The sequence below is a fragment of the Cydia amplana genome, chromosome 12 (genome assembly GCF_948474715.1).
Source record: "Cydia amplana chromosome 12, ilCydAmpl1.1, whole genome shotgun sequence".
Taxonomy (NCBI): domain Eukaryota; kingdom Metazoa; phylum Arthropoda; class Insecta; order Lepidoptera; family Tortricidae; genus Cydia; species Cydia amplana.
Window position 1 is genome coordinate 4649300 of NC_086080.1, and position 12599 is coordinate 4661898.

The following is a 12599-nucleotide window of genomic DNA, read 5'->3' on the forward strand; positions in this document are numbered from 1 at the left end:
TGAGCAAAATCGCATTTTGCTCACTGAGTGAGACAAAATGAGCAAAATGCGATTTTGCTCACTGTTTTTAAGTATCAAAGGACCCTTGTTCGAGCTGCTGAGGTGAAATAGTTATTTGTACAACAAGAGATCAAAGTTTGATATTTCTTCGAGTGCTTATTTTGAGTCCCGTGCAAGCGAAAGATTCGAGATTCTGAGTGAGCAAAATCGCATTTTGCTCATTTTGTCTCACTCAGTGAGCAAAATGCGATTTTGCTCACTGTTTTTAAGTAGCAAAGTACCCTTGTTCGAGCTGCTGAGGTGAAAACATAATTGTTGGTATATCTTAAGAAAACATGAGTGAATAGGTACTTAAGTGATGAAGAAGGAATACATTTTTCGGGTTCTAAATATGTTCTCACTGCTGAGGTGAAAAGTTTTGTGAACTACACGAGATCAAAGTTATTTACATCTCGTGCGCTTTTGAGTCCCTTACTACGCTCAAGATTCTAAATTAGATATAGTATAAAATCTTTCGCTTGCACGGGACTCAAAATAAGCACTCGAAGAAATATCAAACTTTGATCTCTTGTTGTACAAATAACTATTTATTACAGTTTAGCCCTACCGTCCGTGTATAACTTATTAAACTGCATATACGTGGCAAAACTAATTGATTGTGGTCCGTTGGGACGTGACAAATTTGTCCATGGCCTAATTGTTATTATTATTAAACGTGACCTCTTTGGACACTGACGTGAAGAGAGAACAAGAGCTCTCGGAATTGTATTAAAATAAATATTTGGCAAAAGAGTTGAACTAAGCTAACTCTGCATGATATTTGTATTGAAAAAGTGTGGAAATGTCATAATTAATGTCAGATTTCTATGGCCGTAACTGGCGCGGCGTTTTCAGCTTACGCTGTCACCATAAAAATGAATATTTGGTAAATAGGTACAATAAAATGTAAGAGTTGTCCAGGGGACCGTAACCATGGCAACGATTGCCACTAAAAGTTGTTTCACCCATAAAATTTGTTTTTTACCTATACCATGTAATGTATGGCGATAAATCGATAATATGTAGTTTAAACTGTACCTACATAAAATTTAGGTATGAAATTTTGGGGGCATATTTTTCCCATTTTATCTTTATCACTATTTATAAAAAATCTTTTACAGTACATATGGGGCTACTTTTCCGCACTAGTGCGTAAAATAGCACTTTTCGTGCTTATGTCGAAACTTTAAAGTGCCATATGTACTGTAAAACGTTGTTCGATACACGTGCGAATAGGTAATTCGCAACTCGTGTCGATTTAAAACACTCCCTTCGGTCGTGATCGCCACTCGTTTCGAATTTCCTCTTTTTCGCACTTGTATCGAAAATAACTATTGTGTATTATTAATTAGGACACTTTATGTACGTATCAAAGTTTAATGTAAAGGCTATCCATGTCGGACGGTGGATGGATGAACTGTTCAGAAAAAGGCACGTTCCTAATTTAAAAAAAAAACCTTTTTGCGACCAAAATTGGGAAGTAATAGATTGATTCCGATCACTGTGTTTGTACGGTCATAGATTAAATAATGGAAGAGATATAACGCCAGCTATTTTGTCCCCTGAGAGTTGTCGATGTAGGTACCTGGGAAAACTTCGCAAATATGTCGTAAGTCGTTCAAAATGTGTTACTCATTCTTATATTGTGAGATTACAATTAGATATGGAACGTCTGTGACAAATTCGTAATTCGAATATGACAGCCTAAGTGCATAGATGGCGCTGTACGGCTCCGTTCATTATGTGGTCATTGTGGTTGTAACAAAATACTTATAGTAAGTACACCAAACGAACACCAAACATTGCCAATCGGCCAACGTAAATAATCTATTTGAGATTTCTTTTAAAATAAGTATTATTTTTTTCGCTAGGATCAATATTGGCCAAATCCCCCGGTTTAGCTGTATGTAGAAAAAAAATCATTCTCGAAAAAAAAACAGCAAAAAGATAACTTCAGCTAAAGCTCAAGATCAATTAATCATACATAGACAATTGGTTGACTACGATTGGTCAGGATAAATACAGATGAAAATGTCCAGATACACCTACAACCATTGACGTATCTAAGGACGGGCTAATGGGGCACTAAAAATGGTACTAGTTCAGCGGTGTTAACTCATGAATTCCAGCCAATCGTGCAGTCTAACGCAACTAGTTGCGACCAATAGCGCGCGTAATGCGAACTCGTCAATCAATCGCGCGCGTGATGCGAACTCATCAACCAATCGCGTTGTAGCGATTTCACACCGCTGTACTGGCCCCTGTCATGCCTCATTATTATTGCCTGTAAAGCCAGTCCCTAGATATCTATGTCAGTGCCTACAACCCACATCTCATTTTATGGACATCTGTAAAATATAGTAGGTATGTAGGTATTTTACATAAAGCAATCGAATACCAATTAAAAAAACTACGACTTTCTGAACTATATTTAATAAATAAATCCTAATCTCAATGAAATTATTAAAATTCTTTGCAACTTCTGCATTCACTGAAAAGTAAAATTTAGCGCCGAAAACTTTCAGCACTCCTAAGTACGTGCTCTGAAAAATGTGCTAAGTTTTGGCAGCATAACAATGGAACCTGCTGCTTGAGTTTGTAAGATATAAGAAATATTGAAGCTCGGACGGGCGAGCCATTTTATAAAAAAAAAACATTATTTTTCAAATTGGATATTTTTTTATGCCGTCTCAGCATTTAAAGAGCTCTTTTGACCTTATTAAGAGAAAAAAAGTAAAAGTGTTTTCGTTCTTTCTGTTCCGTATTCCTGTCGTCGTGCAAAATCTATGAAAAATGGCAACGGAATGGAAATTAAAATCTTGGGATACTTTTATTCTTCTATTAAGAGGGGACCCACAGATTACCAGTTCGCCGGACGATATCAGCCTGTCATTGTTCGGAGCTGTCACCAAATGTTTTACTGGCAGGCTAATATCGTTTTCCTGTATATTATACTACTCTTTGGATATCGTCTGGCAAACTGGTAATCTGTAACCCTTTAAAATCGAAAGACTCGAAAAAGATCGTGATTCTGAGAAGAAATACCGTAAACATTTAAGTGTAGTCTTTGGTTGTAGATTTTGGTCACATTTGTTTACGTACAATGTTTGACATGGCGTTGAGAACACTTTATTACTTCATTGACGTGGCAGCGAATAGGTTAAAGGTAATATTTACTCGCAGACGCGAGTTTCCCATTCTTGTGCATGGCCTGAAACTTGCAATGCTGCATACATTCTCGCTGGTTCAAGTTTCTCGAACCCAACTTCAATACGGGCCCATATAGCGTTCAATGTTGTCCAACTGTGTAGCCAGGCTAATTTGAACCCTATTGCTATACGCACAAAGGGTAAATTCGTTTGGGAAATGCAAATCCAAGTTGTCCCGTGCGTGAATGTTCTGAATGGGTGAAATTATTCCTTTGTGTCTATGTAGACCGTAAAATACCTCGGTTTGTATGTATTGTCAAACTAATTTGGTTTTTCTATCGGGGATTTTCCACTCCCCTGTTACCCAATACTGGCAAGCTCTAGTGTAGGGTCCCGTTAATATTTATTTATATAATTTATTTTGCCGAATTTGTTTGTCTAGCGTACTAATAACTTCTTTACCGTTGTCTACCCCATATTAGTTTGTAAGCTCTACTAATAAAAATATGTGTCCATGTGTTACAAAAAATAAAAATATTCATTCAACAATGCAACTGAGTTGTTGACTTTAAAAGCTTGTCCCATGAAACATTTCTCATGACCATCTCATGACAAAGGACTGGTAAAATGCATGGTAATCGTATTCACTAACCGATCTGTCTCCGTCTCCTCGCTTTGTGCTGTCCATGTCGCCTCGTCCTTAAAGCTGCTTTTCTTCTTTCCCAATGATTGTCATCTGCAATGAAATAATATTACGTTACTATACAAAGGCCGGGGCATTACCTGCTGGCTTCCTAACCCGGTCGGATTATGTGTAGTGCTTTTCCCAAAAAAATGCGTGGAAAACTTAACCTCCTAAGGCGCAAGGTCCTACCTATAGTACCTATTCAGTTCGATGTGATTTAAACCATGTTCAATTGGAACAGAGTCGCTTTTGCTTTGTTCGTTCAATTTTCAAACAACGCTATATCAACTCTATTTTCCACAATTTACGTTCAAATATCAGTGGCAAGTTTTGGATGTTTCGTTTGTATGGCTGGGCGGTGGGCCTTAGGAGGTTAAAATAAATATGTGTTTTTTCTAAGAGCATTTTATTCCTCTATGAGGTGCAACTGTGCAAGCGAGGCTTGAACTCACGAGTTTTTAGGGTTCCGTAGCCAAATGGCAAAAAACGGAACCCTTATAGATTCGTCATGTCTGTCTGTCTGTCTGTCCGTCTGTCCGTCTGTCTGTCCGTCCGTATGTCACAGCCACTTTTCTCCGAAACTATAAGAACTATACTGTTGAAACTTGGTAAGTAGATGTATTCTGTGAACCGCATTAAGATTTTCACACAAAAATAGAAAAAAAACAATAAATTTTTGGGGTTCCCCATACTTCGAACTGAAACTCAAAATTTTTTTTTTCATCAAACCCATACGTGTGGGGTATCTATGGATAGGTCTTCAAAAATGATATTGAGGTTTCTAATATCATTTTTTTCTAAACTGAATAGTTTGCGCGAGAGACACTTCCAAAGTGGTAAAATGTGTGTCCCCCCCCCTGTAACTTCTAAAATAAGAGAATGATAAAACTAAAAAAAATATATGATGTACATTACCATGTAAACTTCCACCGAAAATTGGTTTGAACGAGATCTAGCAAGTAGTTTTTTTTTAATACGTCATAAATCGCCTAAATACGGAACCCTTCATGGGCGAGTCCGACTCGCACTTGGCCGCTTTTTCTAAACTGAATAGTTTGCGCGAGAGACACTTCCAAAGTGGTAAAATGTGTCCCCCCCCCCTGTAACTTCTAAAATAAGAGAATGATAAAACTAAAAAAAATATATGATGAACATTACCATGTAAACTTCCACCGAAAATTGGTTTGAACGAGATCTAGTAAGTAGTTTTTTTTTTTATACGTCATAAATCGCCTAAATACGGAACCCTTCATGGGCGAGTCCGACTCGCACTTGGCCGCTTTTTTTTTAATTTGCCAGGATAAGGGTTTAATGTTTAAAACCTGTTCAGATTCGAAGTTACATGTGATATAAGTATAGTTTTAAATAAAGGAAGGACCTATTCAGAACAAACATCTTGTTTCCTTATCAAAAGTCCTTAAGTTATTAATAGGTACTCTTGCAAGTTTACTCAGACATAAATGAATGTATATAATCCGATATACATATAAGCAAATGCCTTAAAGTTAATTTTGCTTTGATGAAAACCGCGACATTAGGAGGATCGGCAATTTAATTTGTTAGCTTGAAGTTACTGATTAGATTAAATTATTGTCCATTAAACTTTTATCGTATCGACAACTTTTAGAATAGTTAAAGTTTAGAATACTTGCGGCAAATAAGTTATTAAGCAATCGGTGAACAGTTAAATTAGAATTCATGAGTTCAGCGCCTAGGTATCCAAGTTTAGTTTGATGACTGGTATGGTATTAATGCTAATTAATATTACCTATGTTCCAAACTATAAAAACTACTTTTTATTTACACATTATAAAGCTCTCTGTTATACGTTAAGCCTTAACGTATGCGACCATGATGTCTGGTTCCTTAACGGTTAAGGAACCAGACATCATGGTCGCATTTTTATCACCTGCCATGCTATGCGTCACTTTCGCACTTACATATTTGTTAGAACGTGACAGCCATGGTGACAAACTTAGAGGATATAATCAAACGGAGACGCCTTGTCTGTAATTTTCTGTACAAAACAGTCTGCCGATTTTTGCGGGGGAGGGGAACGTCAAATGTATGCGTAACGTAAAAATAGCCATGTCAGATAAACGTCAGTCCATACATTGTGTATGACCGTTGGCCGCCTATTTTCGACAGAGGGGAAAGCCTGTTAATGGCTACTCCGTTTAGTTGTATCCTCCAAGGTGACAAATGATAGAGCCGGCCATCTTAGCCCTACAGAAGTTAGGACCGGCATTGTAGCATCGTTGAATGAAGTTTGAAGAATGAAGGTTGTTCATGAAATTTAAAGTTGAATTTTCAAGTTTATTAAGTGGTGCTATTAATAGTATATTAACAACAAAACAAACTAATTTGTGACGTTATCTATGAAAAGGGACCTTATTAACGATGCTCCGATATAAATACAATGCCGCGCGACGCTGCATGTGCGGCGTAAGCGCCATCGACAATAAGGTCCCTTTTCATAGATAATGCCCCATTTAAAGGATAAACTGAACGTCAAATTGCGATAAATGAAAACTTTTTCACATAATAATATGGAACTTTGTTCACTGTGGAATGAACTATTTTCGCCTGCGGTATTTCCGGACCGATACTACCTGCAAACTTTCAAGAAAAGAGCGTACTCCCATCTTAAAGGCAGGCAACGCACTTACAACCCTTCTGGTGTTGCGGGTGTCCATGGGCGGCGGTAATAGCTTACCATCAGGTGATCCGTTTGTTCGTTTGCCTCCTGTATAATAATAAAAATATGGCACGCAACCTTAGTTTTTTCAGCTCAATCTTCACATTACCCCATTTGGATGGCACACCCCTGGATGGTTTCGGCCCTTGTTCAGAATGTAAATAAGTAACTGTGTAAATTTTAATTCTTAATTAACTGTATTACTTTCAAGTCTTTGAACCCGTTTCTTAAATAAACAGTGACCTAATTTAACATAATGAGGAATGAAAATTCCCCGTTCTGTTCAAATGTTTAGTTGAGAATAATTTTCTCCGCAAGTAAGTTGGAATACCAACGCACGCCACACGAGAAATATGTCAAGGCTAATCTTACATTGTTGAGTATTGAAGTTTCCTCTAGCACCCATAACTAGAGCGACGTTCGAACTTTTTGATTGACCTCATTGAGGAAGGTCGGTGAAAGCTAAGGCTGCCTTTCACTGAGACAGAGATGAGAGGAGACGCGTCAACCAAGAGCGTTGGTTCTCTTCTCCGCTCCGCTGGAATACAACCAATGTTATTGGTTGATTCTTGCACGTCTCCTCTCATCTCTGCCTGAGTGGAAAAGGATTTGTAGATTACACTCTTCTAGATTCTACAAGTACGATGAAAGAGAGATATAATAGCTCGTCATCCCAGTGTATTTGGTTCATGCTGATAATTACAAACAAATAAATTGAGCTTATGAGATTTTTTTTACTTAACACCACATTCGACGACCGCATCTCCATACAAACCTAGTCCTCATATTCCTCACACTCATATTGTACTCTTGTTTATAAAGCAACTAGCAACCCGCCCCGGCTTCGCACGGGTTAACAAATTATACATAAACCTTCCTCTTGATCCGTATTATCTATTAAAAAAAACCGCATCAAAATCCGTTGCGTAGTTTTAAAGATCTAAGCATACAGACAGACAGGGAAGCGACTTTGTTTTATACTATGTAGTGATGTTGGCATTTAGAGTTAAAGTTCTGTTTATTTCTCTGTTAATTTATAAAGTTGAGATTATTGTTGCTGTTTCAAAGTTAGATGAAAACCCAAAAAGTCTGAAGTTGGTCATTTATGTTGTTCGTGAGACCAAGGAATAGAATGCTTCCAAATTGTCTACAAAACTTTCCTGAATTTCCGTGTAATTTTCTGACTTAAATAATCTTTACCGAACTAAGGGCCCGATTCGGATTTTGTAATAGACATCTATTACATAACTTTTAGACATCGCTAAGATACGATAACGATATGTTTAAGATCTAACCTGTCAAATTTGATTTCCGCGATTCTGGAGATACTCTTGAATGATTTCCACAAGATATTACTTAGAGATCTAATTCACATCTAATAGATATCTAACACGATCTATCGTAAAAGTGACATTGGTTGCCCGAATTGCGCTGCAAAAGAGAACTAGTTGAAATCCAAACTATAACGTATCTAGAATGGATCTAGTACGTGTCGTCTCTTGTGAATATCTTGAAGTTCGAATACGGCAGTAAGTAACTAAGATACCTATGTACTTGCAGAAAGCCAGCTCTCTTATCCAAGTTAGCAAAGTTACTTAACCCTCTGTTTCAAGTGAGTTACTTTCAGTAGCATGCATTTGACGTATAATAAAAATGATATCGAATTCGTAACAAACCCACTTTAAGCCTATATGTTACATTAGATACCTTAAAGGTATGTTGAGATGGTTTGGACACATGGAAAGAATGAGTGAAAGAAGGCTGACGAAGAGAGTGTATAAGGGAGAAGTAGAAGAGGGAGTTGGAAGGAGCAGACCTCGGCGGACTTTCTTCGATCAGATCAGGGAAATCCTGAAGAAAGGCCAGGTCAAGAGCACCCTAAACCGGCGAGCGTGTATGAGGAATATTATGAAAGTAACGGAAGCGAAAGAGGTATGTCAGGATCGTAGCAAGTGGAAATCCGTGGTCTCTGCCTACCCCTCCGGGAAATAGGCGCGATTATATGTATGTATGTATGTATGTAGATACCTTATTCGGAATTTGACGTATAAAATGACATTGAGAAAGTATTGGTTACATGCGGTCCCGCATTTGTACTTTTTCCAGTGAGTCTGTCGTTTTGCCTGCTTAATAATTTTTAATTAAAGTCATTGTGACTCTTTAAGTTTATTGAATAGAAAGAAAATAACTGTTCATTTAATGTATTCATTAAGCGATTGAGTTAATCGTATTGCAATTATAGGGGATAATTTCTTTTCAGACTCAAATTGAAATAACTTTCAATATTTAATCATAACTTTGGCAGTAAAAAGTCAACAGTTTTAGGTATTAATTAACTCGATTGAACTTTGTGGAGTTTTACGTAATTAAAAATGAAAATAAAGCAAAAACAATAATTAAAACAGGCATAATTCAGGTGACAATATTTTTTGAAGTGAAAACTTCTTTCTTCTTCGTTCTTCTTTAAATAAACATGTCAATGAAAAAGTGTGATCTTATTTGAGAATGATAATAATATATAATAAATAAATAGAATACCTCCGCTAAACGTATGTATCGTGTTACCGGGCGTCGGTAACATAGTGAGGTGAGTTTTCACTTCTATCGGCACTCCCGGAGTGCAACCATTGTTGCTTGTTTGTTATTGAGATACGTGTATTAACAACAAAATGATTCATCGCTCTTTTCCACAATACCATAAAAATGCAAAATTGTAAAATGTAAAGATCTTACTGGTTTTCTCGACCGTAAAAAATCTGTCGACGCGATTTGTCTAATCTAATTTTTCGTCTGGAAAAATCTCGGACTTATTAGCCTTCAAAACTCTGTGATATACATTATGCCTTAGCATTCCTAATTATCTCATACAAATGTTAATGTAATTCTTGAATATTCTTTGGGTAATGAATTCATGCATAAAGTGGCCATGCAATTAGGAGGCCAGTAATCGGTGTGTCCACAAAAGCTCACATTCCCGCGTCCATTCGTAAGTGACATACTAGGTATGCCTTTGTCCCGACGGACTGTCCGCTGGAATCTGCAATAAACCCACACCCTTCACACTACAGTGTGTGAGTTCTGTCATAGATTACATTTCATAGATACACATTTTAAATAATAATAAACATTTTGTATTTCAAGATGGCGCGCGATCCTTAGCACGCACATCCATCTCGACAACGCTTACGCTCAGTGAGAGTGAAAGAAGAACACGAATCTACTAACCGGTCCGCACGGCGACACTTCTAATGCCCACTTCAAAATGGAACCGTTTACTCTTATAATTTAATTTAGAGTACGGTGGAACTTGCAATTGCTGAAAATGGTTAGAAATGCAATGACATCTCTATGTGTAGTAGGTATATTTGGTGATTTTGGGGTCGTGATCCTGAGTGTCAAAAGTGTGTTAAGATGGTCAAAATTAATAGTATGTTCCGTCTAGAGGGTAAATAATCTGTGTTATCCGCGTGAGATAAGTCCTTCTGTTCACAGTAAAATATAACAGTAAATGAGAGGCAGTTAAACTGGCATCCTTACAAATTTGCCCACTTGATGAAAAAGTTAATATCCGCGTTTACTGTTCCGTATTTATTATGGGCCGTAGCGAGTGGGTCGTATATTGTTTGAACGGGTTTTTAATGTTTTGTCGTGAAAAGACAGTGTATTTTTATGTATTTTTAAAGTATCAACGTGTAAGCGAGATACAGCTATGTACTTAATAACGATATCCCTCTCGAACACCAGAGCAGCGAGTGAATCAGCATTCAGTATGAAGACCCTACCATACGGATTCTGTTGCTAGTTTTTGATTTTTTTCTAGACAAATTACCATTCGTGTAAATCACAGATCTACAATGTACGGTCAAGGAATTTATTTCCGTTCTATTTCGTACCTTGTCACAGTGACAATAGTATGAGGGGTCTAGGTAACTTTCACATTGATTGTCACTGCGACAAAGTACGAAATGGTACTGAAATTAAATTACTTTGTTTGATTGTACAAGATTGCCTGTCCCGTTTGAAAAGTGCGACCAAAATGATTTCAAGTGTCATTGGAAATATAGAACTCAGAAATACCTAATTAATAAATAAATAAATATTATAGGACATTCTTACACAGATTGACCAAGTCCCACATCAGTAAGCTCAAGAAGGCTTGTGTTGTGGGTAGTCAGCCAACGATATATATAATATACAAATACATAAATACATAGAAAACACCCAAGACTCAGTAACAAATATCTGTCAGCAGGCAGTGTGGGTGTGGGCAGGGTCACTCACTACCCACTAGGCCAGACCAGTCGTCACACCTAATAGTATGTGATTGCAAATTTATTTGCTTTTGTAGTCTGCCTCTTTCGCACTCATGATATGGCTTCCCTTTTGCACACTTCAATTAAGTATATTTAAGTGTACCTAACCGTCATTCTAGATGTGGTGTAAAATAAGATCGGATTAAATAAAAGTTAAATATATTTAGTGACTAATAGATATCGTCAGGTTAACTAGCGGTCGTTACTCACCACATGACCTAATATCACTAACACCAAAGACGAGTTAATAATAGACTGTCAATTATTTAAAATTTAAATTATGCAAAATTAACACTGTCTGTTAGTAAACTTTTTCACGCTTAAACTACCTACACTCTTATGTCTATTCTAGATGTGTAAGTTGCGGAAAGTTATACCAAAAAGTTGGAAATGTTCTTGGAAATTTTTGATTTTTTTACAGGAGTCAATCAAAACTTTTTGGAAATGGAAAAATTTTAATTACACACAAAAATACTAATAATTGACTCGTAGATTTGGCATTAAGTCCGCCATTTGTACATTGTTGTATATATTTTGTGCAATAAAGTTTAAATATAGTCCGTCAACCAAATCTTGTCAGTAGCAATGTAAAGCAAACTAAAGTAGGGCAACACTCAAAGAGCAGTATTGCGCTAAGAAAAGCAGCAATGTACATCGAACCAACAGTTTTTTTTTCCGCTGAGCGCGCCCTGCGTACGTCAATTCAAATTGTCACTCGCGGTTTATTGAAAAAAATTGAAACATGGACGGACAATTTAAAAGCGATGATAAAACAATGTTAATCAAAATGATGAACAAATTTGAAGATATCAAAAACAACTCCCTATTGTAGTGCTTATATTCTCTTTGTTCCCTATCTATGTCTTCTAAGTTTACTAAAATAAAATCATATCAAAATGCAGATAATTAGATAGTGCATATATTTGTTATTTACAATATAATATGCCACTTGTTAATGTAAATTAGTGTACTGTTCTGGATGAATATGACATACCTGTGTAATTTTTTTGATTGGTATATATTGTACAATATACATATTAAAAATAAAACAACTGATATTTGGGTGTTTATTTAATTTAAAGGTAAATAAGATAAGGGTCACTTTTCGACTTGGTTGCGTTGTACACGTACATAAACCGCCATAGGTAAGTATTGTCTGAAAAGATACTACCTACTACGAACGCCTTATATTGGGCAAGATTTAATCCTGCAACAAACATGTATGGATTAGGTAGATATTGCGAAAGAACGGCGATATAATCAAGGCTCTTAATACTGTTTAAAAGGTTTACCTTTGTAAATAGTCACAACTGATTGCTGAAAATATTAGACATGTGGGCCTATGGACGGTTTCCAGGACACAATTTATGGTCTTGTTGGATAGATTTAGGCATACGTTTTAATTTTATTTATGCCTTTTAACCCTAAAACAAAAAAACTGAACATAATCTTAAAAGTTCGAAAGAGTTCTTCCAATACAAGTATTGGAAGAACTCTTTCGAAGACAAGTCATAACCTCAATTTTTAGTAATGTTTACCATCAACGAGCATGATTGTACATTGTAGGCCCCTTAGCTTTGCTTATTCTTATTTAATGTATTGGTATTTAATGGTGTCAGCAGAAATATCTCTTGAAACAGAAACGATTCAGAATGAAAACCAAATGAAAACAAATAAGGTGACGGCTGTCATTCACGGTCCACATTCCACAGATA

At 36.6% G+C, this 12599-nt stretch overlaps 1 protein-coding gene across 3 annotated transcripts in view; it reads right to left on the bottom strand.

The window, feature by feature from the left end:
* LOC134652840 (uncharacterized) overlaps nucleotides 1-12599 on the bottom strand; it is a 74738-nt gene that overhangs the window by 40592 nt on the left and 21547 nt on the right. For all 3 annotated transcript variants that reach the window (XM_063508030.1, XM_063508028.1, XM_063508029.1), the window contains exon 2: nucleotides 3841-3924. In XM_063508030.1, the coding sequence (XP_063364100.1) occupies nucleotides 3841-3924 (84 nt within the window). The remainder of the gene's footprint in view (nucleotides 1-3840; nucleotides 3925-12599) is intronic.